Genomic DNA, 25,312 nt, shown 5'->3' with positions numbered 1-25,312 from the left:
GATACATATAAAGAAATATCGAAATCGCCCAAAAAAATCTGACTTCTATTTTTCTTTGTTTATTTAACATTTGGGGTTTAATATATAAAATAAATAAGTGAAATATAAATGTAGATATGAAACAAATAATGATTAACACCACTTGAGTAAAATATTTTTGTTTTACAGCATATAAACAACTATTTTGAATAAATTATTCTTATTTGCAAAGAAATAATTTGTTTATTTCAGTGCAGAAAAAGATTTTATAGGCAATTAAACATATTGTGATACATATCGTATCGTGGCTCAAATATTGTGATACGTATCGATATAGAAAAAGTTGTATCGTCCCAGCCCTAATCGCTAACACTACGGATTACCACCGGCCGGGAAACGTGACTAAGGCATTACTATGTCTCAGAACAAGCTATCACCTTAGGTAGAATACGTCCCATATACTTGCAATGTAAAAAATTGGAGCGGATTCGCTCCAAAATAATTTTGAACATTACAAAAGAGGTTGTTCTGAAAAATAACTACCAAATTATTAAACCAAACCTTTCAGAGATTGTATATACCTTTTATAACAAAAATTCCATAGAAAGAAGAAAATTAAACTGATCTTCTCAACATATTTCTCACTTCTAATTTACATGCCATGTTTACAATTGGAACTCTGTGGATTGTTAATTGTAGTATATGCGAGTTATCGTCCATGTTCATTTTGCTACACTGCAAATACATGGAATGAATTCTTTCGTTAAACTGGGTCCGTAGGATGATATCATTTTAACGATAGAATGTTTTAAAAAAAATTATCAAAATTACAGGACATAAGCCCAATAATGATGAATAATCTGAATAGGGTAAAAAAAAATAACCAAATAAATTTGCGGAATGACACCAAAATAACTTTGTTCATAAATCAAATCACAGCATTATTTTTAAAAATATTTTATTCATTGGAGGGAATGGACTCGGAGTATTGTTCACAATTTCAAATTCGAACGATATTTGTAAACAAAAAGCGAAATTAGACATTTGCGCATTGTATTGCTGTTAATCAAAATTATCCAATTACAAATTTAATTACCAATTTAACTTTCATTATTTATTACGTTTATACATTACCTTCATCGATATCTGCAAGAAATTCCAAAGTATGGTGCGTTTTCTTTGAAATTCTTCGACTTCAAATAGAATTTTGAAGAAAATGGCCACTCATTCGTAAAATTTTAGATAAATCGTTCATGAAAGATATTTTTTGCAGGCATGTGAAATTCTTCACAACAACGTTAATAAACGAGGATTTTGTGGTATTACTCAAAAGATCAAAATTAATTTCCTTATTTTTTTCTTATTGTACAAAAATAATCCGTATTTATTCAAATTCAATGAAAAGAATATTGTACGTTCAAAATAATTAATTTTTAAAATGGCGGCCTCCATAGGTATGTAACATTGCAGGAATATAACGTGTGTATTTACTTAAATATTGAACACATGTATCGTAAAACTTACCAGGAAACCATTTAGTTTGCTTCAAGATCAATTTTTGTTTTAGATTTATTTGTACATAAAATGAAATCATTATATAAGATCTAGCATAAAGAGGAAATTCGAAATATTTATCAGTTATAGAGTGAAACTGTATTTCTGCGTAATGTCCATTCTAAGAGGCAACATTTTTCTCTTTTCATGCTCTGTACTGAGTTAGATGTCACTGTATGATTGAAACATCAGAAATTATATGCAACAATGAACATGATAATTTATTAATTATTTCACTATATAGCATGACCACATGCACATCTACACATCTACATATTACAGCGTTCCATCAATCCTGATGATTATACGCTGGCCCTGCGCAAACGGACCTAAAAATTTTAATTATAAAACATATGTGAAAAAAAGGAAAAAAAAACAAATAAGTGCCATAGAAGGTATAAATAAGGCCATCCTTAAAAGATTTTATTTTTGCAGTAACGCGCCTCATCATTTCAGGTGTGAGTAGGTAGGTAGGCTTTTTTTTTTTTTTTTGAGACAAAATGTCAGAAATAAATTTCGATTATATAGAGGTATTAACTATGTCTCAGATATCACCTTACTAATCAAACAAGAAACTTAAAGCATTCTAAATGAATTCAATCTTTTATTGCTCAAATATCAGAACACATCAGTTCTTTTTAGGCAAACTTTTTCAAAGAAAGTGACTCTCATCAGCCACGTACCTCAAATAACTCCACACTAATCTAATGTTTCGGGGGTGTGATATATATGAGGTTTAAGATTTTAATAGTTTATTAATTAGCTGCAAATCCGCCATCATCCCACGTGGAAGTTCATCTGCCACCAATTCTGTGGCCATTTCGTAAACATCATACCATGTATCTGTAAGGTGGAACTGACGCACAATATTTTGGACTAGTAATTCAAATGTTTTCCTTTCAAATTCACTGTAACTGACAGAACTATAGAGTCAATGTTTCCCGCAACCTTCTCAGACACTATCTCTAAATTTGTAAATCACAAAGACGTTTTAAGAGCCAGTCCGCGAGAAAACCATGCAAAATTCAAAAAATCGTCCAAATGGAAGGTTGCAACTTGGGAGTTTTTAGTGGCTTAAAATTTTCTACATAAAGGTAGAAGTCAGAATATCCATAAAAAAATGTCGAACCCTGCATCTATTTTTAGTAACAGCTCATTTGCATATTTGTCGAAAATCACACAAAATTTAATGGAAAATCTATACAAATTGATCAAGTCAAAAAGTTACCTTTTGTCATCAGTTTATTTTCAAATTTTGTTTTATTTTCAAAGTCATGGTCCAATTTACACAATTAATGAGGAAAAACTTAATTCAAATGAATATTTTATTTTTTACACATCTATTTATAGATCCTAAATAAATGAGCATGATTTTTTAGCCAATTTTAGATGCTCGTTTCTCTCAAGACCAAGGTTGAAATTAAATTAAATTAATTGTTACTTTAAGAATGATCTAAGGACTACTTTGTATTATAATATTGAGCTTGGGAAATAATATCTACATGTTGTAAACTAACTTTGAAATACCATTTTTTGCTGCAATTTCACATATTTTAAATAACAGTCTTTTACCGTATTTTTGCATTATTTCTATGGTATTTAAATGAAAAAGAGAAGATTCTTAATCTAATATATTTTTTAGAAGAGAAATAACTGATTTGGATACTTCATATAACTTTCTTTTGCTTATTTTAGCCCCTTGTTACCAATTTGCTGGAGTTAAATTGTTATCTCCCCTTGTTGGAACTCTTTAGTATTATTGGGTAAAAAGTGACAGCTATGTCAATATGGAAAGAAGAAAGTCATGTATGATCATTTTTTCTTCACCTAGGGAGTTGTTGTGGGGCATTATTGCACTATGAAAGAGGGAAAACTTATTTCAAGATATTTGAATGTAAGAAAGAAACAACAACTTAGCTTGAATAAACAAATAGCAGGCCCAAAGGAAGCAATTTCAGTTTGGTGGAGAGGGGACAACCTACATTATCAACTACCAAGAGTTCCATAGAAAGTAAAAAAAAATAAAAGGTCATCAGATGGTTTTTTTTTTTTATTTGGGGCATATACATGTAGTAGCTATGTTTTCTAAAGGGTTCCGTCCTCGGGGAATCTACATGTATTTCATGGTAATGGTAATTAACAGTTACAAAATTTTTTCTAACAAGTACAATTGAATAGGAAATTATTCAAATTAAATCAAATAATAACAGAATATTTTTAATCGAAATATACATTTGATATTTTGTTTAAGGCACCTGGCCCCCGTTCAAGTTCAAGATCATTTTATTCACTCGAACCATTTCAGGTACATGAGGACAATGAAGAATATTTACAACATATAAATTCAGGTCAGAGGTACAAGTATTATGAAGTATATGATATACATAATCAGAATATGAAAAGGAAAAGAAAAAAGAAAAACACATATGAAACATGTAATATTGAAATAAGAAAGGGGAAAAATCATGGAGGACTGACTAACTAAAATCATATATTTTCAATATAAACGTACGTAGTTTTCTTAGTGTCTTAGCAACTTGATTTGTCATCAATTGAGAAAATATAAGAATACAAACAGGTATTTGATTGCATACTCTCAACAAATTCAAAAATAATTGGTAATTTCAATCTACATGTAAATTGTTTACGTTTCATAAATTTAGTGTGTTTTTGAGTTAACCAAACACTGTTATTCCTAGGAATATTTTTAATTTTACATTACATACTTTAAACTACTGTGTTACGTAACATACATATATTGATAGTCAGATCTCCCATTAAAAATCATCAGCGCAAAGGGAGATGCCACCAATTTAGGTACCCCACCGATATAGGACCCCCCCCCCCCCCCCAAAGAAAATATGAGTTGTTACTGCAGTCAAAACTTTGCCAGTTTGCAGTACAAAGTGATAAAAATTTAAAACCGGCTATAAACATGATATAAGACTGGATTCATATTCATTCAAATGGGGGGGGGGGGGGGGCTATCAAATTTTGTCAAAATTATTTTCAAAACATTATTAATAAAATTGTATAAGGCTTTGTAAATTAATATTTGATAATTTTTCCGAATAACCATAATAGTATTATTAATACCATTGCAGAGAGAGATAATTAAAACTGTTTTTTTTAATGTTATATGTATCCACTGAAAACAGTTGGGGGAGGTGGCGTGTCAGTCGATCAAGGTCAGGATATTAAATATACGAGTGTATCTACATGTAGTACCAAATCGTTTAACCCCATCCACCTCCCCACCATTTACATACTAATATTGAAATGAATAAAATAATGAAAAATGATAAGGGTTCTGGAGAGGTGTTGCTAAAACGAGGAACGGAAAACGGAACGGAAAACGTATTATATTTTTTATTTTAGATTAAATCACTTTAAATACACACATTTATAAACAATATATATTTTATAAATTCAATCCCCCATTATTTAATTCAAGTTGATTTATTCATGTTCATAAAATCTCTTATTCACGAAAATCCCAGTCATAGCAGTGACGTAGAAACGATTTTGAAAGGGTCGGGGGGGGGGGTAAAATTAAACTTACCTGAAAAGAATTTGCCAAGCGAAAAAAGAAGACAATTGTTTGATTCGGGAGGTGGGATAAGAGTAAACTCCAGCATCTTTCATTTTCTTAAACTCCTTTATGGAGTATATTGTATAACATCTCCTGTCAGTATTTTTATAAGATTGTACCAATTTAAAATTGGCAGAAAGCGAAAAACTTACTGAAGGCTCAAATTTTATATGTTCAAGTCTCAAAATTTATATGAATGATACTAAAATAGAGTCTGTTTGAATTTAAATACTTGTAATTTCCCTTTTATTAATTAAAAATTCCAACTTACAAAATGTAAGGAACATGAATATTCATATGATTGTTGAAAAATTGCAAGTAAGCCAATACAATTTATTATCATGCTTTTTTTTTCATTTCTAAACAATTGGCAAAATGCTAATCCTCACCCCTGTCAACGCGCGATCGGCAACGCTGATGCGATCGGCAACGCGGATAGTTAAATTCAACTACATGAGGAAGATGAGGTTAAATAAAACATTATTTTGTCCTATTTCCTCGCAATTTTCCTTCATTATTTCTGACCTTTTTAAATGCTACTAGACATGTTTAACACCATAAAAGTCCTCTACGCATTAAAAATACCATATATTATGTTAAAGTTAAGTTTTCCTTGAACATGACTGCCGTAACGTGACACATGAAGCTCGTTTAAGTGGTATTTCTTACCTTATTACGTATACCCGACAGTCCAAAAGGCACATTTGCATTGTAAATAGGTAAATCATAAATTCTAAATCCGATTTGAAGTTCTTCATCAAATAGAAAGCGTTGAAATAACGGTTTGAAGTGAACACATGCCAAACGTTTTGGCGATCGGCAACGACTCTATATGTGATCGTACAACAAAGAAAATATGATAAACATGCGATCGTGCAACTTGAAATTTATAAAACACTTTTAATGAAATAAAGTAATAGATAGCCATGTGGTATGGGTGGAAAGTCTGTCGAAATAGAACGAGATACCGAGCATTTGATTTTTGAGAGGGAACGAGCGAATTTAATTGACGTTCTTGTATATTAGTTGAATAATGTCCGTATTTTAAGAGAACAAAATTTAAAACTCCATGGAACCCTAAAACTTGATATCATTTGATTATTGTTAAAAACAGATACCTATAGACTGTTACAGGACCGAATTGTAGCAATATAGAAAAAAAAAAGGTTTTATTGTCTATGAAATGACAGTTAATTACAGGAGTTGGCATATACACATCAAAATTTTTTCAGAGAATAAAAAAGATATGTATTAATACTATAAAAATAACGATCAAAGGAATTTGCATACCTAGCAATTTTACCGAATATTTTCAGTAAATGTTTTCAGTAAAAATGTGTTGTACACGCACGTGTTAATATAACAGCATTATGTATTACAGTATATTTTTTATTATTTTAATTTACTTAAAACTGTTATTATTATTAGTATTTTTTTTTAAATTAATTGCCAATTTTAATATCATGCACGTGCATGTACAGTGTAGAATTGGGGGTGGGGTAAAACCTTTACTTTCATAGGTGTCGGAAGCAAATTGAAGGGGGGGGGCTAATTTGAAATGTGGGGGGGGGGGGGGGGGGGCTAAACCAATAGACTGGTTGTCCCCCTTTTGCAGTATATAGTCAAATCCGGGTAAGGCAGCTGGTAATTTTTGGATAAAATTTGGTTGTTCAAGAACTTGAATCATAACACCCCCTCCCTACATCCCAAACAATACATTTCCGAAATTGAATTTTGAGTTTAGAAAATGTTCCTTTACTTACACTCTGCATGATAAACCATCTATGTTATTTAGGGGTTTTTTTTTGGGGGGGGGGGGATGACACTTATGAAAATTGAGGTAAAATTTTTCTACTTTACATTTTTGTTCGCCATCAAACTCTTTTTCAATTGCATCTCTTTAATGTACGTAGTTAATTTAAATTTTCTATATTAATGTAGGACAATTTTAAGAGTTAAAAAGGTATATAATCCTGACTGATTGCCTAATTTAAATGTAAAATATCTATTGTATATCAAAATAAACTTTTTGACAACAAGATTCTCTGATTTGTGCTATTCTTAATTCGTGTGTTGTACGATCGCTATTTCTATGTTTTTGTACGATCGCTATTTCTATGTTGTATACGATCGCTTCATAAAAAGATACATGTCGTTGACGATCGCCTCGCGGTTGTCAAATTTTCCAGTTAAAATTTGTTTTAAGATAATGTATGTAGTTTTAATTTTAAAATCATTTAGTTCATACTTCCAAGAACCGTTACATAACAAAAGCAGCAAATGTTCGTAGGTAATAACAACAATAAACTTTTCAAAGCATGAAAATTTGATATTTTGAACATTGTCGATTTGATCGGTAGCATTTGCACAGAAACTGTGAAACAAATTTTCTCTCGGTGAATCCTAAACTGTAGATAATTATCTAAATTAAATGTTTTCTAATTTTATTTTCAGCTAGTTACATTCCAGCACATACAAAACTATTTAAATTTACCCCCTACAATACTTTCTTCTTCAATGTTTTGATCTGCGTTGCCGATCGCGCGTTGACAGGGGTGATCCTCGTATTAGGGGTAATTTCTGACAATTTAGTTGAATTTAATTTTTAATTTTAATATTTTTCAATCTTAATTATTATTTCAAAGAAAATTGTTACATGTTTCAATATCTAACAACAATTGTTTATAATTTAAAGTTCTATATTTGACTTTGTAACCCATTTGAGTTTGAGCAATTTTTTCGAAAATTGGCAATTTGTAAATCCCCACATCTCAATTATTTATTACTTCCCAAGCTCAATATTTTGCAAAGATAATGTTTAGAGTTATATTTGTACAATGAAATCAAAAAAAATAATTTCAAAGATTGGTCTTGGAAGATTTGGGGCATTAAATTTGTAATACTTTTGTCAATTCTTGAAATTTGGCATCATGCCAATTTTCGAGAGTTGTCTGCCCTTTGATATATTGCATATTTGATTATGATAAGTGTCAATTTTGAAAGAACATAGTCTTACGTTACTTAAAAATACCTTAATGGAAATGCAAGTTCAATTTTGAGTAAAATAAATCAAATGTGAATTTTACCATTTTTCTTGAATTTTTTAAGTGCATTTGCACTTAAATGTGCAAAAAGGAGGTGGCGCTGCCTACGGCTGCCATGTTGAATGATGGGAATTTTTTTGGTCATTTTTTAATAACATATTAAAAAGTCTAACTACCCACCAAATTTCATTAAGATATGACAACCTTCGATTTGGACAGTTCTGCATGGTTTTCTCGCAGACTGACTCTTAATATTACTTGGGAGAAAGATAAAGCATCATTGTAACCGAGGCATAAAAAAATCAATCGGATAAAAACGGCATAGGTGCAATGGAGACATAAAAAAATATCAATCGGATAAAAACGGAAAATGGATATGTAAAAAAAAAAAAAAAAAAAGATTTTTGAACCGATAAAAAAAATCCAGTCGGGTGGATTTTGGTGAGTCGGTCGCGTTACCGCAAATAAACAATTTTTTAAGAATGGCCTAAGCTAAATTTATAATAATCTGTTCGTGTACTGAAGGTCTGAAAGTGAAGAGGACTAGTATTACGTGTAATGGTCGTTGTCTCGGGCACTGATCATGCACGCGTCTAAAACATAGGCGCTTGGTTTCAGGATGGTGTATTTTGTGTATTATGTGTTTTTCTAGTTTTGTCTGAATACCCTCATTAAGATAAAAATAAATATTTGGTGAAATTAGCATGTTTTAAACATGTCTTATTTACTGTATATAAAAAGAGTAAAGGAGCAACACTCGCCGTCTTGGATTTCATGCCTCAGTTCACACTTGATTTAAATCAATATCTTCATTTTTCCTACTGGTGTTGGGTGAGATCTAGCTTCAAAAATGATTGAATAACACCTTTCATTATGTCTGCCGATTTGAACTTGCCATATAAAACATGCAGTAAATCCAAAGCCTCCTTGATACCAAGCACAGAAATCAAAAGCAACAATGAAAAATGTAGAGGTGTCCCGGAATTACACCGAAGATCTTGAGAGTTTGGTGCGGTTTCTGACCTGAGGACTCTAGATTTTCCATGTAATTCCGGGACGCCTCTACATTTTTCATTGTTAGAAATCGGCACTTCTGTTGCTTTTTTATTGAACTGTTGAATTTTTATTTTTATTTTAATGAAGGTGTTTAGACACACCTAGAAAAACACAAAATATACCATCCTGAAACCATGTGCCTATAGTCTAAAACACTCTTAAAATTTTTATCCATATGTGATAAGTTGTTTTATGTTTATGAAAAGCAGTCCTTAAATTAAGACCTTAAAATATTGCACAATCAAGACAGTTGTTCTAAAGAAGCAATAAGTAATGAAAAATACATGTGGTGTCAAGTGCCCATGGTAAGTTATAACTTAGTTGGAAGAGCACTTGACTGGTGGTTCAGGGGACCCCTGTTTCAATTATAGTCTGATTTGACACATTTTCCTCCCTCAGTAGTTACATATGGTACCATGCTGTGCCCTACAAGTGGTAGATAAAAAAATCAGGTATGAGTCTGATTTGGTGTCTTTAGAGATAAGAGTTGTAATAAGGAGGGAGAAATGTGGAAATCAGGTGGGCAGGTCAGTGGCAAGATAGCTCAGTTAGCAGCTCTTTGTCAAATGTTTGGCAATGCCTTTTTGAGACTTTATGGAAATGTAAGTTAAGTATGATGCCACCTGGCATCACAGTCTAGAAGTTCCAAATGTCTATTGGAGTTAGAGAGATAGATATCTAGCAGGTCTGGTACAATCACTAGATTTAGCTATGTAGCTTGATTTACCTACTTAGCTTTATTTACCTACCTAAGGTAGCTTTATTTAGCTACCAGATCAATTTATATCTATAAAAAAACATTTTTCTCAGGATGTGCAGAAAATCTCAATTTGATGCAGTGATCATTTTCAACTTTGAACTCATCTGAAAACAATTCATGAAAAAATCACTCTTGAAGAAATGTCTTTTTCTGCGCAATTGCAATCAAAGTTCTGAAAGTTTTGGGGCTATGTATGACAGTTAGAACAGTTACTCCTGGAATGAAATGACAAAGAAGTCCAGTTCTGGTTAACATGATAATAGGTCAGTAATTATTCAGCACAATGTGAAGTGATCATACTCAGCCATGCCTCACCGCACACAATAGGAAGGACAGTTATCCAAACAATGGAATTACATGTTTTACTCTAAATTGTCCAAATGCAGCAATGTATAAACTATATCTGCTTTGGGTTGTTTTTTAAAACCTCCCTAGTATAAATATTGATAGTCATTGAATTGCGACTTTTTGTCTCTTTTTAATAAAAAGAAAAACTTTGAAAAGTTGCATTGAAAAAGCTAAATAAAGCTACCTGAGGTAGGTAAATAAAGCTACGTAGGTTATTCTACCTACGTAGCTAAATCTAGTGATTGTACTGGACCTGTCTAGTGATAAATTATATGAACGATGGATAAATTATATGAACGATGGTCCAAAAAAGTTGCACTGTCAACATAGAAACTTTTGTCTTTAGGTAAAACAAAATTATTTTCACAATGTCTTTTGGTGTATTTTTCAGTACATAGTTTATCTAGAGCACGTTCCATTTCCAAGCTGCTGAATTCTACGGTCCCTGTACTGGTACCAGCATGCTCACTAAATAAAGGAATAAAACCAAGAACCAGGTCTTACAAAGAAAATGAAAGTAAAAAAGTATGGACTCCAAAGTAAGTTTTATTTTCTAATATCTTATTTCTAACAATATTTTCATGGTATCATTCCTTAGAAGGTCACAATACTGAATCTGTCAATTCCATAGTCACAGGGTTATAATATAATAATATATGACTGACAGTTTTTTCATGTCATCCATTGTTGTAAATGTAGATTGAAGAAAAAGATGACATCAATGTTATAATCACAATAACAACTGCACAGCTGTTAAAGATATTTGCACCACTCATGAAGACTTTTGAACATGACATTATGACTATTGAATGTGCATGAACTAATGAAATATGCACACCAAAACCACATTAGTCACATAATGATAAATGCATATCATAAAATTAATTTTTAAATTTTGCCATGATAAGTTAGTCCAGGCATTCCATACACATGTTTTACAATTTTAAAAGTGCATGTACTGCACTGAATATTGCTAATTAACAGACAAGCATGTAATTGCTAATACTTTTACAGCTACTTCATTCTTGATGATAGTGTTTTTCAATTTCTTTATATCTATTCCGAGTGGTACTAGTAGAAAATGTATTTGGACAAGTAACATTTGTTAGCAGCTTATCCAATGTACAATTAGATTTTACATAACATGGGGACACAATTTTATCTTAGGAATATGAAGGTGAAAAATCTAAGAGCATGCAAAGCTAGAGTAATCAGGTGAGCATTGTGGCCCATGGGCCTCTTGCCATGTCATAGTGTATTTCAGTGATGAAACTTAAACAAGGATACAAACTATATTATCTGAAAAATAATGTTAAAGTAAATTTGTATTAAATGATGCATGATACAAATTAATATTATTATTTGGCCAATATTTTTCAGATGGACAAGGCTGTTAGGACACTTTTTAAATTCATATTTTTAATTAATTGCAGAGCAAGGAAAGTGATTTTAGAGGAAAAGAAACAAGACACAGAGTTTTTATCAAGAGTTCCTGATGATTCTGTTTATTTAATGGACTTCTTCCCAGAAACTGAATTTTCATTAAAGGATGCCATCAAACTGCAGCTAGATTATGCAGATCCTATGATTCTTAACAACATGGAGGGGGTTGTGTATTTAGATGTCATCTGCAACATGAAAACTAAGAAGCAGGTAAAGATGAACAGAATGTAGGTTGTCCAAACAACTTAGTTTGTATATCATATACAATGTTGATTTATTGTTAGTCATCCATCTTTTTCAGACCAAATTCATATCAGAATTCTCAGAACGGCTATTTTTACCTCACAGTTTTGAAGTTGATAGTCCAAGAAGGTGCATAGTTTTCTGTAAGGTAAGTAGCAAGGTGTACAGAATTCAAGCCCAACACACAACATGTTTGATAACAACAACTGCTTGTGGAATTTACAACAGTAACATTTATCTTTTCCAAATCTGGGTTGAAAAGTTCAGTAAGAGATCATAATTGTTCACTAGTAAACACACATAAGGGGTGTACACATGACATATTTTCAAAAATTTCAGATAGTGCTGTAAAAGAGACGAATTTTCAAGCCTTTTTTATATGAGTGTGCTTTAGATTTATAGCAAATCATTTCTAGCAGAAAATTATAGGATTTTTCTTCCATAACAAACAATATATAATATCTTTAAAGCACCCGAATGATAGAAATGCTGGTCATTTTGAGTAAAAATAAAGGATAATTTACTTTTGTTTCTTCATAGCTTATCTTGCATCAGACAAGACGATGAGCGTAGGTACAAGAACGATATATCACTTTTCAAAAGAATAGGTTTGTCATTTTGAAATATTTCACAGATTTGATAATTTTTGCATAGTATTTGAAAGGATGTTTTGACCTTGTGCTACTTATATGTCACAAATTGCATCATCAGTAATTATTCTGAACAGACATCATTTTTTAATACCTTCCCCTTATTGATTCAACAAAAGATAGTTAAAACCTTATCAGTAGCAAGAATGGACTCTGTAAACATGAAATATCACAAATTGTAAATATCTGTTCATCGTATTTCTTTTTGAAAATAAAATAAAAATATGGAATGAACTTTCTTAACACCCTTTATTACACACCACTTTATTTGATGAAAAATGCATTTTTTATATGATTTACTTTCTTTTAAAATCAGTAGCTATGTTGCATTTTTCTTTAGATTAACTTAATATTTAGAGGAAGGGGGCTTGTTTATTGTGATTTTCCAATCAGTGGAATAACAGGATCAGATGTAATTTTAGTGAGAAGTATGAGTATATGGCTTCTTCATGTATAATTAAATTGTCCGGCATCATGCAATTTTATTGAAGTGTAAAAAGATATTTAAAAAAAAGCATTTTGCTAGATATCAATACAAAAAGTAGAATATTTACCCTATAATACTTTGTAGACAGAGGAAGATATGTCAGCTGCACAAAAGTCAGGGGCAGTTTACTTTGGGGATGAATCACTCATACAGAGGGTAAGTTTTACTGATACCAGAGAAGAAATGCTTAATACCACAGGTTGTTTATATCTCAAATGAATAACTCTTAGAGTAGGTAAGCTTGCAAAAGCATGAATCACTTTTACAGCAGGGTTTAGTTGACAACTGGAATGAATTACTATTAAAGCAGGTAAATTGACATCAGGGACAAAACACTTTTACAGTGGGTAAGTTTAAGATTGGAATAAATCACTCTTACAGCAGGTAAGAAGAAATAAAATTGAACAAGCTTTATGTATTGTTATTAACATTACACATGATTTTTGCATATAAAATGAATGGAAATCTATGGCATTCAAAACCTCATAACACGGAAAGGGGTCAAAAAGTTGAAGCATGCCTTTTATTTTGACATCACAACCATTGAACGCTGTGGAAGTGCAATGTTATACATGTAAGCGACATTGACCAGAAGCTTTTACGTTGGCTCTTCCATTATCTGTAGTTTACACGAAGGATAAAGCATGGGTTTTGAAATATAAATCAAATTTGCAGTCAAGGCAGAAAGTTAAAAAATGTAAATATAAGCAGTACATCATTTTTTTTTAAAAGATATAGTCTCATAACTGCAAACAAATTGAGCAATGCGCATTATGAAAATATATATCTTTCAAAAAATTATGATTCATTGCTAATGCCCTGTTCACACGGAGAGTTTAATTCGCAGTAAATTAATGCGAAGTAAACTAATGCGAATCAAACTAATGCGAATTAAATTGCGTTCACATGACAGGCAATGCGAAGTAAACTAATGCGAATTAAAATTCTTTGGCATTATGACGTCATTTGCAAATCACGTCACCTTCTGCAGAAGCAGACATAATGTCACAGTACACACATTTCAATGATTAACAAAATTTTCCTTAGTTTTTCACTCAAAAATAGCACAAGTACCTATAGCTGACTATTGGCAAGTGGTATTTGACTAAATTTTGCCATTACTCATGCGTCAGAATTTAATTCGAATTAGCTTCGCTTAGCGTTCACACGGAGCTAATGCGAAGTGTGTGCGCAGTTAACTAATTCGAATTAAACTAATGCATTAAATTCTCCGTGTGATGAAAATATATAAACTTTACGTTTAATTCGAATTAAACTCTCCGTGTGAACAGGGCATAAAATGTACTTTGTAGATTCAGGTTTATATCTGATTTCAGTTTCAGTTATCTTTTTCAGCTGGACCGTAAGAAAGGAGATTTGACAAGAAATGACTTTGACATAGTTCTCTGTATCCCAGAAATGCAAGAGGCACTGTTTCCTCTGCGGAATCATGTGTTAAAAGGCATCTACCCATCAGCAGAAACATGTGAGTGGCCCAGAATTTGTCATTGCTGTATGATCTATAGGAGTTGAGAATCATTGGTTATACTTATTTGATTTTAAATCCCTAAGACTTACTAATGTAGACATTCTTTTGTAGTTACACTAGGTACAGATATTGAGCAGATGATGCTTAAACAGAAGGACAGTGTTTCCTACACATGTAAGAAGGAGGGGCCAACTGGAAGAATTCAAATTCCTATTGGAAAGGTAAACATGAAGAGGCATCAATATTTAAATAAAACTTCTGCATCATATATTTATGGAATCATTATACATGTACTCTGTTTTGGGTGCTAGATCCCTTAAAATGCCATGCATAACTGAAATGACCTTTTCCCATATTTTACGACTATAATTGAAATACACATAGGTAGTCTACATGTATCGGTATGTAGAAAATGAAGGTTTTTTGTTCTCACTTTCAAGAAAGTGAGGACATCAAATCTCAATTATCTATCTGTGATTCTGTCCATTGGTCTCAAAAATTTAACCTTGGTTGAAGTTTGTTTTGTTTTTCAAATTTTTTTTTTATATTGTTGACAACTTTCGAAAGAGAAAAGATAGGGTGTTCATATTTGACCTTTGTTTTACCCTTTACAAGATTTTCTAAATGTATAATGATTTTTTTTACCCCATGACCTTAATGTTTGTGGTACATGGAGTCTCATGTGATTCTGTAAGCTCATATGGTATGTGAATCTTTGATTCAGTAAGCACATGTGGGTCTCATATTATTCTGTAGCTTATGTGGATCTCATATTATTCAGTTTACTAAGCACACATGGTATTTAAAAACATGAAATTCAGTTAGCAAATATGAAACATGGATCTTGCGTGAATCAGATATTTACAGGTATATAAAAAAATGATGTACACACATCTCATATCTATAAATCACTTTGGTATTACAATTTTAAACAACAAGAATGATCAAATTTCAGCTAAGCCTGGGGATAGAGAAGATTGTGGAAAACTTTGACTATTTCTTCACCTCTTTGTTACAACATCCCAAAGCAGCTCAAGTCAAGCCTGGAGGTAATACAATTTTGTTACAAAATAAAAATACTTTAATAAAAAGCAGTTCATAAATGTACATTGTATCTGATGGAATTTCTATTACCATTAAAAAAATGATGATCAGTTTACAGTAATGTTATTATGAAAAAAATAATTAGGTTATTTTTTTTTACATGTACATAAATCAATATATGCAGTAATAATAGATATAGCAGTGTGGTTCCTTTTTTTTAAAGAAAATTTTGTGACTTCTGCTCGATTACTTGTTCCTCCGTGTGCTGAGCAGCTTAAATTAAAAGACGAGGAACTACGGCGATTTGTGACGTCTAAGAAACAAAAATCAAAGAAAGACACTCAAAGGGAAGAGGAAGACCTAGAAGATTTGATTGAAGCAAAGGATTAGTTAACTTATAGTGTGGCACTGCTACATGTAAAAACATAATATATATTGAGGCATTGCTAGAAATGTAATATTTTATGTTCAAAATAAAGATGTGTGATAGACAATTGTTTAAGGAGTGTGTATATGTATAGAGTTTTCATCGAGCACCACACTACTTTGGGGGTGATCAATTGAATAGACTTGAATCTACACTACAGGAGGATGCTTCCATAAAAATATGACCAATAATGGCCTTGTTGTTCTTGAGGATTTTTTCTATGAAAAACTTGTATCATTCATTGAGGCCTCTCCCTACCCCTGGGGTCATGATATGACAAACTTAAATCTACTCCTCAGAGGATATGACTAATCATACATGTAGCTTTGCTGAGAGGAACATTTTTCTTATGAATTCATACATGTATGTAAAAAAATGTTCTTTTATTTTGGCCCAAACCTTTTACCATGGGTCATTATTTTAGCAAGGAGAAAGCCTATAGCTTTAGATATAAAAATCATGTTCAAACTTTTAATTTAGTATGTAGAATTAAGTTCTTATTACATGTATTAACATTTGTGAAATTATAATCAACAACTTCTTTTCTGGAAAAATTTTCTTGGCAAAATTTATTCTTTTATTTAAAAAATTATGTGGCATTTGTGGTGCTCAAACCCTTGATCATTTTCTTTTAACATCAGCATGCTAAACCAGTAGACAACAGAAGTCCCAATGAAAAGCTTTTGATATGACCCTTGACTAAATGGACTTCAAGAATTTCTCAGAAAGATGTGAATGTTATGTCTTAAAGATATGTTTTTAAGGTAAAGTGAGTCTTCGTTCCATATTTTTGGTAACCAAAATATGTACTAGGTATATCTTCATACAAACTTTGAAGACTGACTTTCAAAAAAAATGAAGCAAAGACTCATGTGAGAATTTACATACAGTATATTCTAAATTATTCTCCTTGAAAAGGGAGTCCCTTTATCCAAGGATGCTTTGTTTGATTAAAATTGTCCAATGGTTCAGGAGAGGAGGTCAGAAATCTGAAAACGTTTACAGTCAGACGGACAGACAAAAAAATATCAGAAAAGCTCACTTGAGACTTCTTTGATTTTTCAAAATACATGTACATGTACAGCTATACTAATAAACCACTCTTGATTAAAGGATTTATTACAAAGTTCCATCATGAATTTCTTATTTGATATGTTCTCATCAGACTGATGGGGGGGGGGGATAGCAGAACATGGACACTGCCATTCTTTATTATTTTGGGTTCCTATCTCTTGCCCCCCAACTCCACCTATATCACTTAATAAAATTGATAGAGATTTTCACAGAATCTTAATTACATACATCTATTGTGATCTCTTGTGTTATGATCAGATTTGAACAGATGTTTCATGTTTCCCATTACAAAATACAAACTTTGCCATTACATTCATATCAGAGAACAGGGTACCATTTTGTAAGCTCAGTGTTCACAGTACCTCTGCTGTAGTAATCCTGTATTTAAGTGTCAGATGTATAATGGCGATAATTTGGTTATGGAGTATTGACAATTCTACATTTAATTGGGTGATTTTTAACAGTAAACCTGGACCTTGGCAGAATAAAAACAACTTGTTATTTAGTATACGCCTTTTATTTTAATATCAAAACCTATCTGGAAAATATTGACCGGAACTGGCCCACTCCTATCATCTAAAGCAACAGCTAAAACATCAAATGGAATAATCTTACACACACAAATACTTTAAACTGTTTTCATTTGGATGTGCTGAGGGAACATATCACATTTCAGTAAATTAAAAAAAAAACGCAACAGAACAATTGGGTTTTCACAGTGCACAGGCAAGGTATCAAATAGTGCCAAAAAATAATGTAAAATGAAACAAAACCTATCAATGAAAAGTTGAATACCAACATTTAAACATCACTTGCTCAAAATAAAAATGTGGATTTTTACTTGCATAAATATTCTTGTAAAAATGTTCAAGAAAGAGATTGTTTTCCAGGAGCAGATCTCTAAGACTAATAATATAAACTACGGTGATGGATAATTGGTTAGTCAGCTGCCTTTGGTGTTATTTTTTCCTCCAATTTTCCAAATACATGTAAATGAGTATTAATATTTATTGCCTGACAATCAACCAGTCAGTATCATTCTCTTGTTCCTTTGTATTAACCAAACTAGCATTTTCCACCAAAACAAATCTGACTCGTACAAATAATTCTACTCTTAAAATTACTATCTAGTGCAGTGCTGTGTAATTCAGCTAAATATGTGATCCTGCATGCAAAACAATGTAGTGCTTAAGAAATATTAAGGCCCACATTAATTACAAGAGTTTGGATTAAAACTAAATTTTGCTTGGTCTGAGTACATTTGTACCTTTCTTAATAACATAAGAAGAGTGTAAAATGATATTGACTGAATTCTTCAAATTCATTGTTAAACCATAACAAAATTGATAAAAAAAACATCAGACAAATCAACATGGTAGATCTTAGTTATGTCTTAGTTTTGTTTTTTGCTCATTTGATCTTTAATTAAACAAGGTTCACAGTCAGTCTTTCCTCATCTTAAATTAAAATAAGTCATTCCAATACATTAACCTTAAGAAAAATTTGATCAACAATAAATTTATATTTATTAGATACTTTAAATATTACACAATAATACATGTACATGTATGTTTGATGTTACATAACTTACATTAGGGATTTACTTTGCAATTTAGAAAATTAGTTATACATGTACCAACATTACATCATATATAGCTATAGCAAGTATTGTTTGGTATATACGGTACTAAAGAATTACAATGATCATTATAAAATAAAAATGCATAATGGTAATATAAAACCAAATACTCTACATGTATCTAGCATGCTACAACTAAGAGACAAAGAAAAAAATCTCCAGTAAAAGTTACTCCATTCTTCCTTCATAATCTGACTTCTCTTTTGCTAAAATCATATGATAATTAACAAAAATGTACACGGAATTAACAACCATAAGATAAAAACAAATCTGTGCAAAACGCAAATCTTATTAATGAAAGCTCTGTATGAAGACTGAGTTTTGTTGTAATGCCGTATTAAATTTTCTCTAAGTGAAGGTGAGACCAGCTTCCTCATACACTTTAAATATCTTCTTAATGGAGGTAATGTAGGCAGCAGTCCGTAAATCCAGACCAAGGTTGTAGGTCATGGCAGTGTCCATGATATTCTAAAACAACAAAACCTCCATGATCAGACACCAATATCATGTCAGCAAATAAACTATAAATCTTTCAAATATAGCACTAGAATCTTTTCAGAATGAATAAAAATAAAAGATACATGTATATATAAATTTCCTATATTCCAACAGGACATATGTACATTTAACATTTAAAGAGAATGATAGCACATTAAACAACAAGGATAATGGACATATTTTATTTAGGTTCAAACACATGTATGGGGATTTAACCTAGGTTGGATTCTATGTACCCTGAAGCTCAATGGTACAGTGTATATAGAATACAAACCAGGGTAAATCCCTGTTCTCTTGACTGAACCTAAATGGGGAATTTATTTCCAATATAGACAAATAAATTTGTTATCCACATCATCTTTGCTACCAAGGGTTTTTGATCCACTACTCTCCTTACAAATGCTTAGCCTATTGTGCCAGCAAAAGCTGGTGTTCATGTCACATAAGATTCACTTTGTGCTACAGTATAACCCATTATGACATCCATTTCTACTTACCCTGGCAGATCTCTGCATGGAGTACTCCAGCCCTGAGTGTACAATGTCCTTCTCTGAGGCTCCCTACAACCAGGTTAAAACACAGATATTAACAACTAGTATCCTCAGCATTCTTTATACTCTGTATCATAACACAGTCAGTGTACTTACAGCAATCCTCTCCTGGAAGTCTCGAGATGGGACGATGGGAACGGTGTCTTTCTTGCCTCCACCAAACTTTCTCTCTAGGGATTGTTGTACGCTCTCTGTATAAAGAAAATGAGTAATTTTTAATGTCTTTATACACATGACTTCAAAATGTACAAGTATGTATAGTAAGTATAACTAAATCTGGGAAGATATCCAGGTTTAAATTCTTTTCTTTCTGATAATGTTACACTCATAATCTTAATCAGTATTTAAATTTTTCTTTCATTAATAGCAACTTGATTATTTCATATTCTTCAATACAACCCCAGTGCAGATCCTTATTTGTCAGATAAATGGATAAAAACATTAGTACTTACCTAGCAGATGGTAATTGGAATCTCTCTCATACTTAAAGGTCAAACGTCCATAACTGACATGGTTCAGATTTTTAAGCCACTCAAAATATGATACAGTCACACCACCAGCATTGATATACAGATCCTATGGGAAAATGAATATTCACTTATTGATTTGTTAATGTTTTGAAAGAACTGATTAGCTTTTAATTTATACATTGCTGAAACAAAAATCTTTTTTGTTTCACTAACTTTCTTTTGAATTTTGATGATGCATGACTGAGCTTATTAACAGAATAAATATATACTACTCACTGGAATGACCAGGACTTTTCTCTCTAGAAAGATCTTGTCTGCTCCCATTGTAGTAGGACCGTTAGCACCTTCAGCAATAATCTGAAATTATTTTAGTGTACGTATTATACTTTTCTTTTCATATCTTGCATCTTAAATTTTATTGATGCTTTGTTTTTACCTAAATTCAGTTGGTGCTAAAATTAATTGAGAATTAAAATCCTGTATTTAAAAAAAAATTTAGTTTCCAAAATTGCAACCACTCCTGAATTCAGTAGTTGCTGCACTGGACTGTTCCTGAACTGTTCTTGCTGCATTCTTTGATGTTGAAATAAATTCCAATTAGTCGTTTTGAGGTAATTATTCATTTCTTCAAGATGATTGATACCTTGGCCTTAACTAGATGTGAATTTTGAGGTACCCATTCATTTCTCCTGTAAGTTCATTGTTACCTTGGCTTTAACTAGATGAGCATTCTCCTTGGTCAGCTGTCTTTCACTAGCCGCAGGAACCAGAATATCACAATCAGCTAACAACAAATCATCATCATATGGTCTAGCCTTGGGGAATCCTTTGATGGTGCCATTTTCCTTTAAAAAAGTCAAATTAAGTTTCAAACATTTTCATATGACCTAAGAAGGTGCGGGATAAACTTGTCCACAGTAGTGTGAATACCATACCAGTTTATAATCCTCCAGCTCCTTAGGATCTATCCCTTCTTCACTGTAAATGCTGGCGTCTATCTCCTTCACTCCTATACACTTAGCACCCGCTCTGTGGAGGTACCTCATGCTGTGAAGTCCTACATTACCAAATCCCTACACAGATATACATGTTCATAGTTAGTCTTTGAGACACACCTGGGTGTAAGGTATAGATGTATAAATATGTACTCTTCCACAAATGAACTTTAGTATCTTGAACACTGATACTGCAGATCACTAAATTTTCGCGACACCTTATTTTCGTGAGATAGTCATTGACTCTTTATAAGCGAGACATAATTTTCACGAATTGTTAATATTTCTCTATTTAATCTTAAGGAATACTATTATACGCGAGAATGAAATTTTCGCGTGCTCACTGTCTCGCGTAATTACGCGAAAATAAAGTGATTTACAGTATCTCAAAAACCAAGGATTTGTCGAAGTGATTTAGAAGTCCCAAAATCATTAAATTTTCCTACAGACAAAATACTTCCCCATACTGAGTTATGGTTCCGTAATAATCTGTGCTGTTCAGTATGTCTGTTTATATGTGAGAGAAGGTATGGTGTTTTTTGTTGGTACCTGAACAATAAAGGTCTTATCCCCAAATCCTGGCATCAGTCCAATCATACTCATATAACTGGCCTCATTGATGAAGTTCTCAATTCCATGAAACACACCCTGTAATCAAATCAAACAATTAATCAGATCATATCTCTAAATGTTTCTCTTTTTCACTGGTGTCAAAACAAAAACTATGTATTTTTTGTTTACATCTGGTGCAATGACTTATTCAGTACTGTATTACAATCAAACAAAGTATCAGGTTTACACAATGCAATGTTCCAATTCTATAAGCACTCAGTGAGAACTCCTAGCACACTTGTGCTTAAGACTTTACATTACACTTACACGGCCTGTTGCTGAAATGCGCCCATGAATTCCGCCCTGAGTGATTGGCTTTCCTGTGATACAGGCATTTGCATTTATATCATTGTAACCTGTAAAGAACAAAAAATTGCTATAACACTTCATGGATGTAAGATATACAAATGTCTATGTTCAGTTCACGGTCAAGTCATTTCTTAAATAAAGAAAACAATATAACCTACAATCAAATCATGAAATTTTGGACAGATATAAATCTATGAAGGGTCGTACCAAGAGTGTTAGCATATGTGTCTGCTATCCAGCTCATTTCTCTCTCTCCTGTCCCCATGTCTGGAGCAGGAACATCAATACCCGGACCTGTTTATAAATACATCGATAATGAATAAAGAAAGTAAAAACATCATGAATGTTGAGCAATAACCAGGACTATGTTACCAGGTTACCACAAAATTTATTAAAACTATATTCCCTTGTAAATCAGATTCAAGAGATAATACACTCATTTATTCTGAGAATACAAACCCCCTCCCACTAGACATGAACAAAAAAATTCTGCACACACACACATCCTCTTTCTCAGAGTCAAACGTGTTCCATTCATTTTTAAAATTAAATCTGAAGAGACATTTCCACTTTGTATGATGTTTAATATTTTGATACTTTATACACTTGTCTGTCAGTCGGGTATAATGATTAACAAACCTATAAATCCTTTCTTGGCGAGCTCAACAGCCAATCTCCTGGTAATTTTCTCTAACTCTTTCTCAGAATAGTTAGCAGGGTTGATTTTGACTCCAGCCTTGGCTCCACCAAAAGGAACGTCCACCACTGCACATTTGTAGGTCATCAAGGCAGCTAAAGCCTTGACTTCATCCTCACACACATCCATACTGTACCTAATACCTGTACAGATCAATTCAAAACATTAAGTTAAAACTGCTGATTTATTATATATATATATTTTTGCATTTTGTTATTAGGTCTAGGCTCAAGCCCTAAAAACACTACACTTGATGGATATTTTTTTACTATGCTAATACTGTTGAATTTACACTACTAATGACATGTAATTCATGTTTTTACATAATTTGAGTCGACATGGGTATAAACAAGGTATTGTATCTAGAATTCCAATTTTGCAGGTGGTCCCACCGATAAACGGAGAAAAATTCATTATCCCCATTATTCTGTAACTGTTGTCCAAGATTGAGTTTGGGGTCAACTAGAATGCAATTTTTTACTTTAGCCTACAGCTGATGTCATTGACCTCATAAAAATAATGACAGTTACCTCCTTTGCAAGGCGTGCGATGCTGGCTATGCTGTGCTCTCCAAGCTTCAATGATTTCATACTCGCCATTGTCACGTTTCAGTGGAAAGGTGATTTCGATCATGTGGTTTGCTGGTTTAATAATCTTCAGTATACCTTTTACCTTTTTAATCTTGTCTTCCATCGGAGCACGGCTTCTCATGCCTTTAGCTAAATCAGTCTCTATAAGAGCCGATGCCCTGTCATAAAATTTGTCTACTGTTTGTGAAAATGACAAACTATCATCGTCATCATCAGCTTCGGTACTGTAGCTACTTCTGGGGGACAAAATTCTAGCAGAATTCTTCAGATTGTTTTTGCTTCCCCATTTAGACACACTTTTTAAGACTTCCGTTGATACTGATCGCAGCATTTTGTCCACGCTGTGTGTCAGGATACTCAACAACTGCTTCTTTCACTTTTCCTCTAAAATAACCTTGAAGTAAACAATGTAAGACATCCGCTGATTGGTCAAAGCGGAAAATACGTTTGAAGGTGTGTCTGACATTCGATAAATTCAGCCAATCAAAAGCTACGTTATATTTTTGCTGGTCAAAGGATGTTCGTCATTATGATGACGAAATGTTTACTCTTTGATCCTTGATGGTGGGATCGTCGATTTTCCCAATCGGACCCTGTATTTAGGACTCCACTGAATGGAATTTAAAATAGTATACAGAAGACAATAACACTTAATAACACTTAAATAAACAAGAGATGTTTGTAAAACACTTATGCCCCCTCCTCCCAAATTAGAATTTTTCTATGTCCAAAAGAGCATAACTCTGTCAAAATTGGATCTATTGTACCCAAAAACTTGAACAATATATTTATCTGATTAATCTGTTCACCAGATTTCAATTCAGTATGTGCAATCTCTGCAAAGAAAATGAAAGGAAACTGCAAATACATTGGAATTTTTTCGAAGTTCAAGGGGCATAACTCTGTCAAAAATAAAAACTTAAGCTAGAAATTCATCTGATAAATCTGCACGCTAAATTTCATTTCAGTATATGTTAAATGGTTGTGAAGAAAATGAACGGAAACTGCCAATAATTGAAATTTTTCTAAGTCCAAGGGGCATAACTCTGTCAAAAATGGTATGATTGTACCCAAAACAGAACTTGATCTAGATATTCATGTGACATATCTGTATACCAAATTTCATATCAGTATGTGCAACGGTTGCGAAGAAAATGAACGGAAACTAAGTGGACCGACAGACAGACCAACCAACCCACAGACAGCAGCAAAGCAATATATGCCCTCCCTTCTTCGAAGAGGGGCATAAAAATATTTTGATATCTGAATATTTTACGTTTTCTTTATCTCCTATGAAAAAAGAAGATCCATTTTGATATTGAGGTCTTTTAATACATTCTCTCTTAGAATGTTTTACTCTTGTTTCTGACCAATATTTTAAAAAAAAACCTTTCACTTGATATTTCGTTTGCAATGAAATGCAATAAAACAACTTCTAATGGCCTACAAGAAAACTCCTATTGATTTTGAGGTCAATGGTCGTCAAGGTCAATGTGGAATTATAGGCTAGTTTCCAGACAATACTCCAGGTATCTTAAAAATCAAGTGGGTTAATTTGCAATAAACTAGCTTTTATATTACACAGTTGCTTATGGAAAAAGGTCGACCCAGTTTTATTTTGAGATATTAAAATATTCAGATATTTAAGAAATGAATATAATCTTTGAAGATTCATGAGTTATAAACTAAGATGCTTCAAGCCGGCATATTTATCATGAAGTGCGTTAGCACTTAAATTCATGATAAATATGCCAGTGTGAA

At 32.4% G+C, this 25,312-nt stretch overlaps 3 protein-coding genes across 3 annotated transcripts in view; 1 reads left to right on the top strand and 2 right to left on the bottom strand.

Moving 5' to 3' along the window:
• Nucleotides 1–1,219, bottom strand: part of LOC134265565 (CCR4-NOT transcription complex subunit 6-like) — a 40,530-nt gene extending 39,311 nt beyond the window's left edge. The window contains exon 1 of the mRNA XM_062747792.1: nt 1,114–1,219. The gene's annotated coding sequence lies outside the window, so the exon portion shown is untranslated. The remainder of the gene's footprint in view (nt 1–1,113) is intronic.
• Nucleotides 1,220–1,414: 195 nt separating this feature from the next.
• LOC134265561 (uncharacterized) lies at nt 1,415–16,183 on the top strand. The gene is made up of 9 exons (XM_062747785.1): nt 1,415–1,433; nt 10,725–10,872; nt 11,767–11,986; nt 12,078–12,167; nt 13,241–13,312; nt 14,513–14,642; nt 14,757–14,866; nt 15,601–15,694; nt 15,913–16,183. The coding sequence occupies exons 1-9, from the start codon at nt 1,418–1,420 to the stop codon at nt 16,077–16,079; spliced, it is 1,047 nt and encodes a 348-aa protein (XP_062603769.1). The 5' UTR covers nt 1,415–1,417; the 3' UTR covers nt 16,080–16,183.
• Nucleotides 16,184–17,685: 1,502 nt separating this feature from the next.
• LOC134265564 (glutamate dehydrogenase, mitochondrial-like) lies at nt 17,686–23,979 on the bottom strand. The gene is made up of 12 exons (XM_062747788.1): nt 23,492–23,979; nt 22,904–23,104; nt 22,472–22,558; nt 22,223–22,311; nt 21,893–21,991; nt 21,284–21,421; nt 21,056–21,193; nt 20,625–20,705; nt 20,331–20,454; nt 19,975–20,069; nt 19,825–19,887; nt 17,686–19,297 (listed from the first exon to the last, which is right to left on the bottom strand). Exons 1-12 carry the CDS (start codon nt 23,880–23,882, stop codon nt 19,178–19,180), a joined length of 1,626 nt encoding a protein of 541 aa, XP_062603772.1. The 5' UTR covers nt 23,883–23,979; the 3' UTR covers nt 17,686–19,177.
• Between the last annotated feature and the right edge of the window lie 1,333 nt (nt 23,980–25,312).

This window comes from Saccostrea cucullata, unplaced genomic scaffold, assembly GCF_032062105.1.
Source record: "Saccostrea cucullata isolate Sc308-1 unplaced genomic scaffold, CSIRO_AGI_Scuc_v1 ctg296, whole genome shotgun sequence".
Classification (NCBI taxonomy): Eukaryota; Metazoa; Mollusca; class Bivalvia; order Ostreida; family Ostreidae; genus Saccostrea; species Saccostrea cuccullata.
Note: the sequence above shows the minus strand (reverse complement) of the source record. Positions and strands in the feature narration are given on the sequence as shown.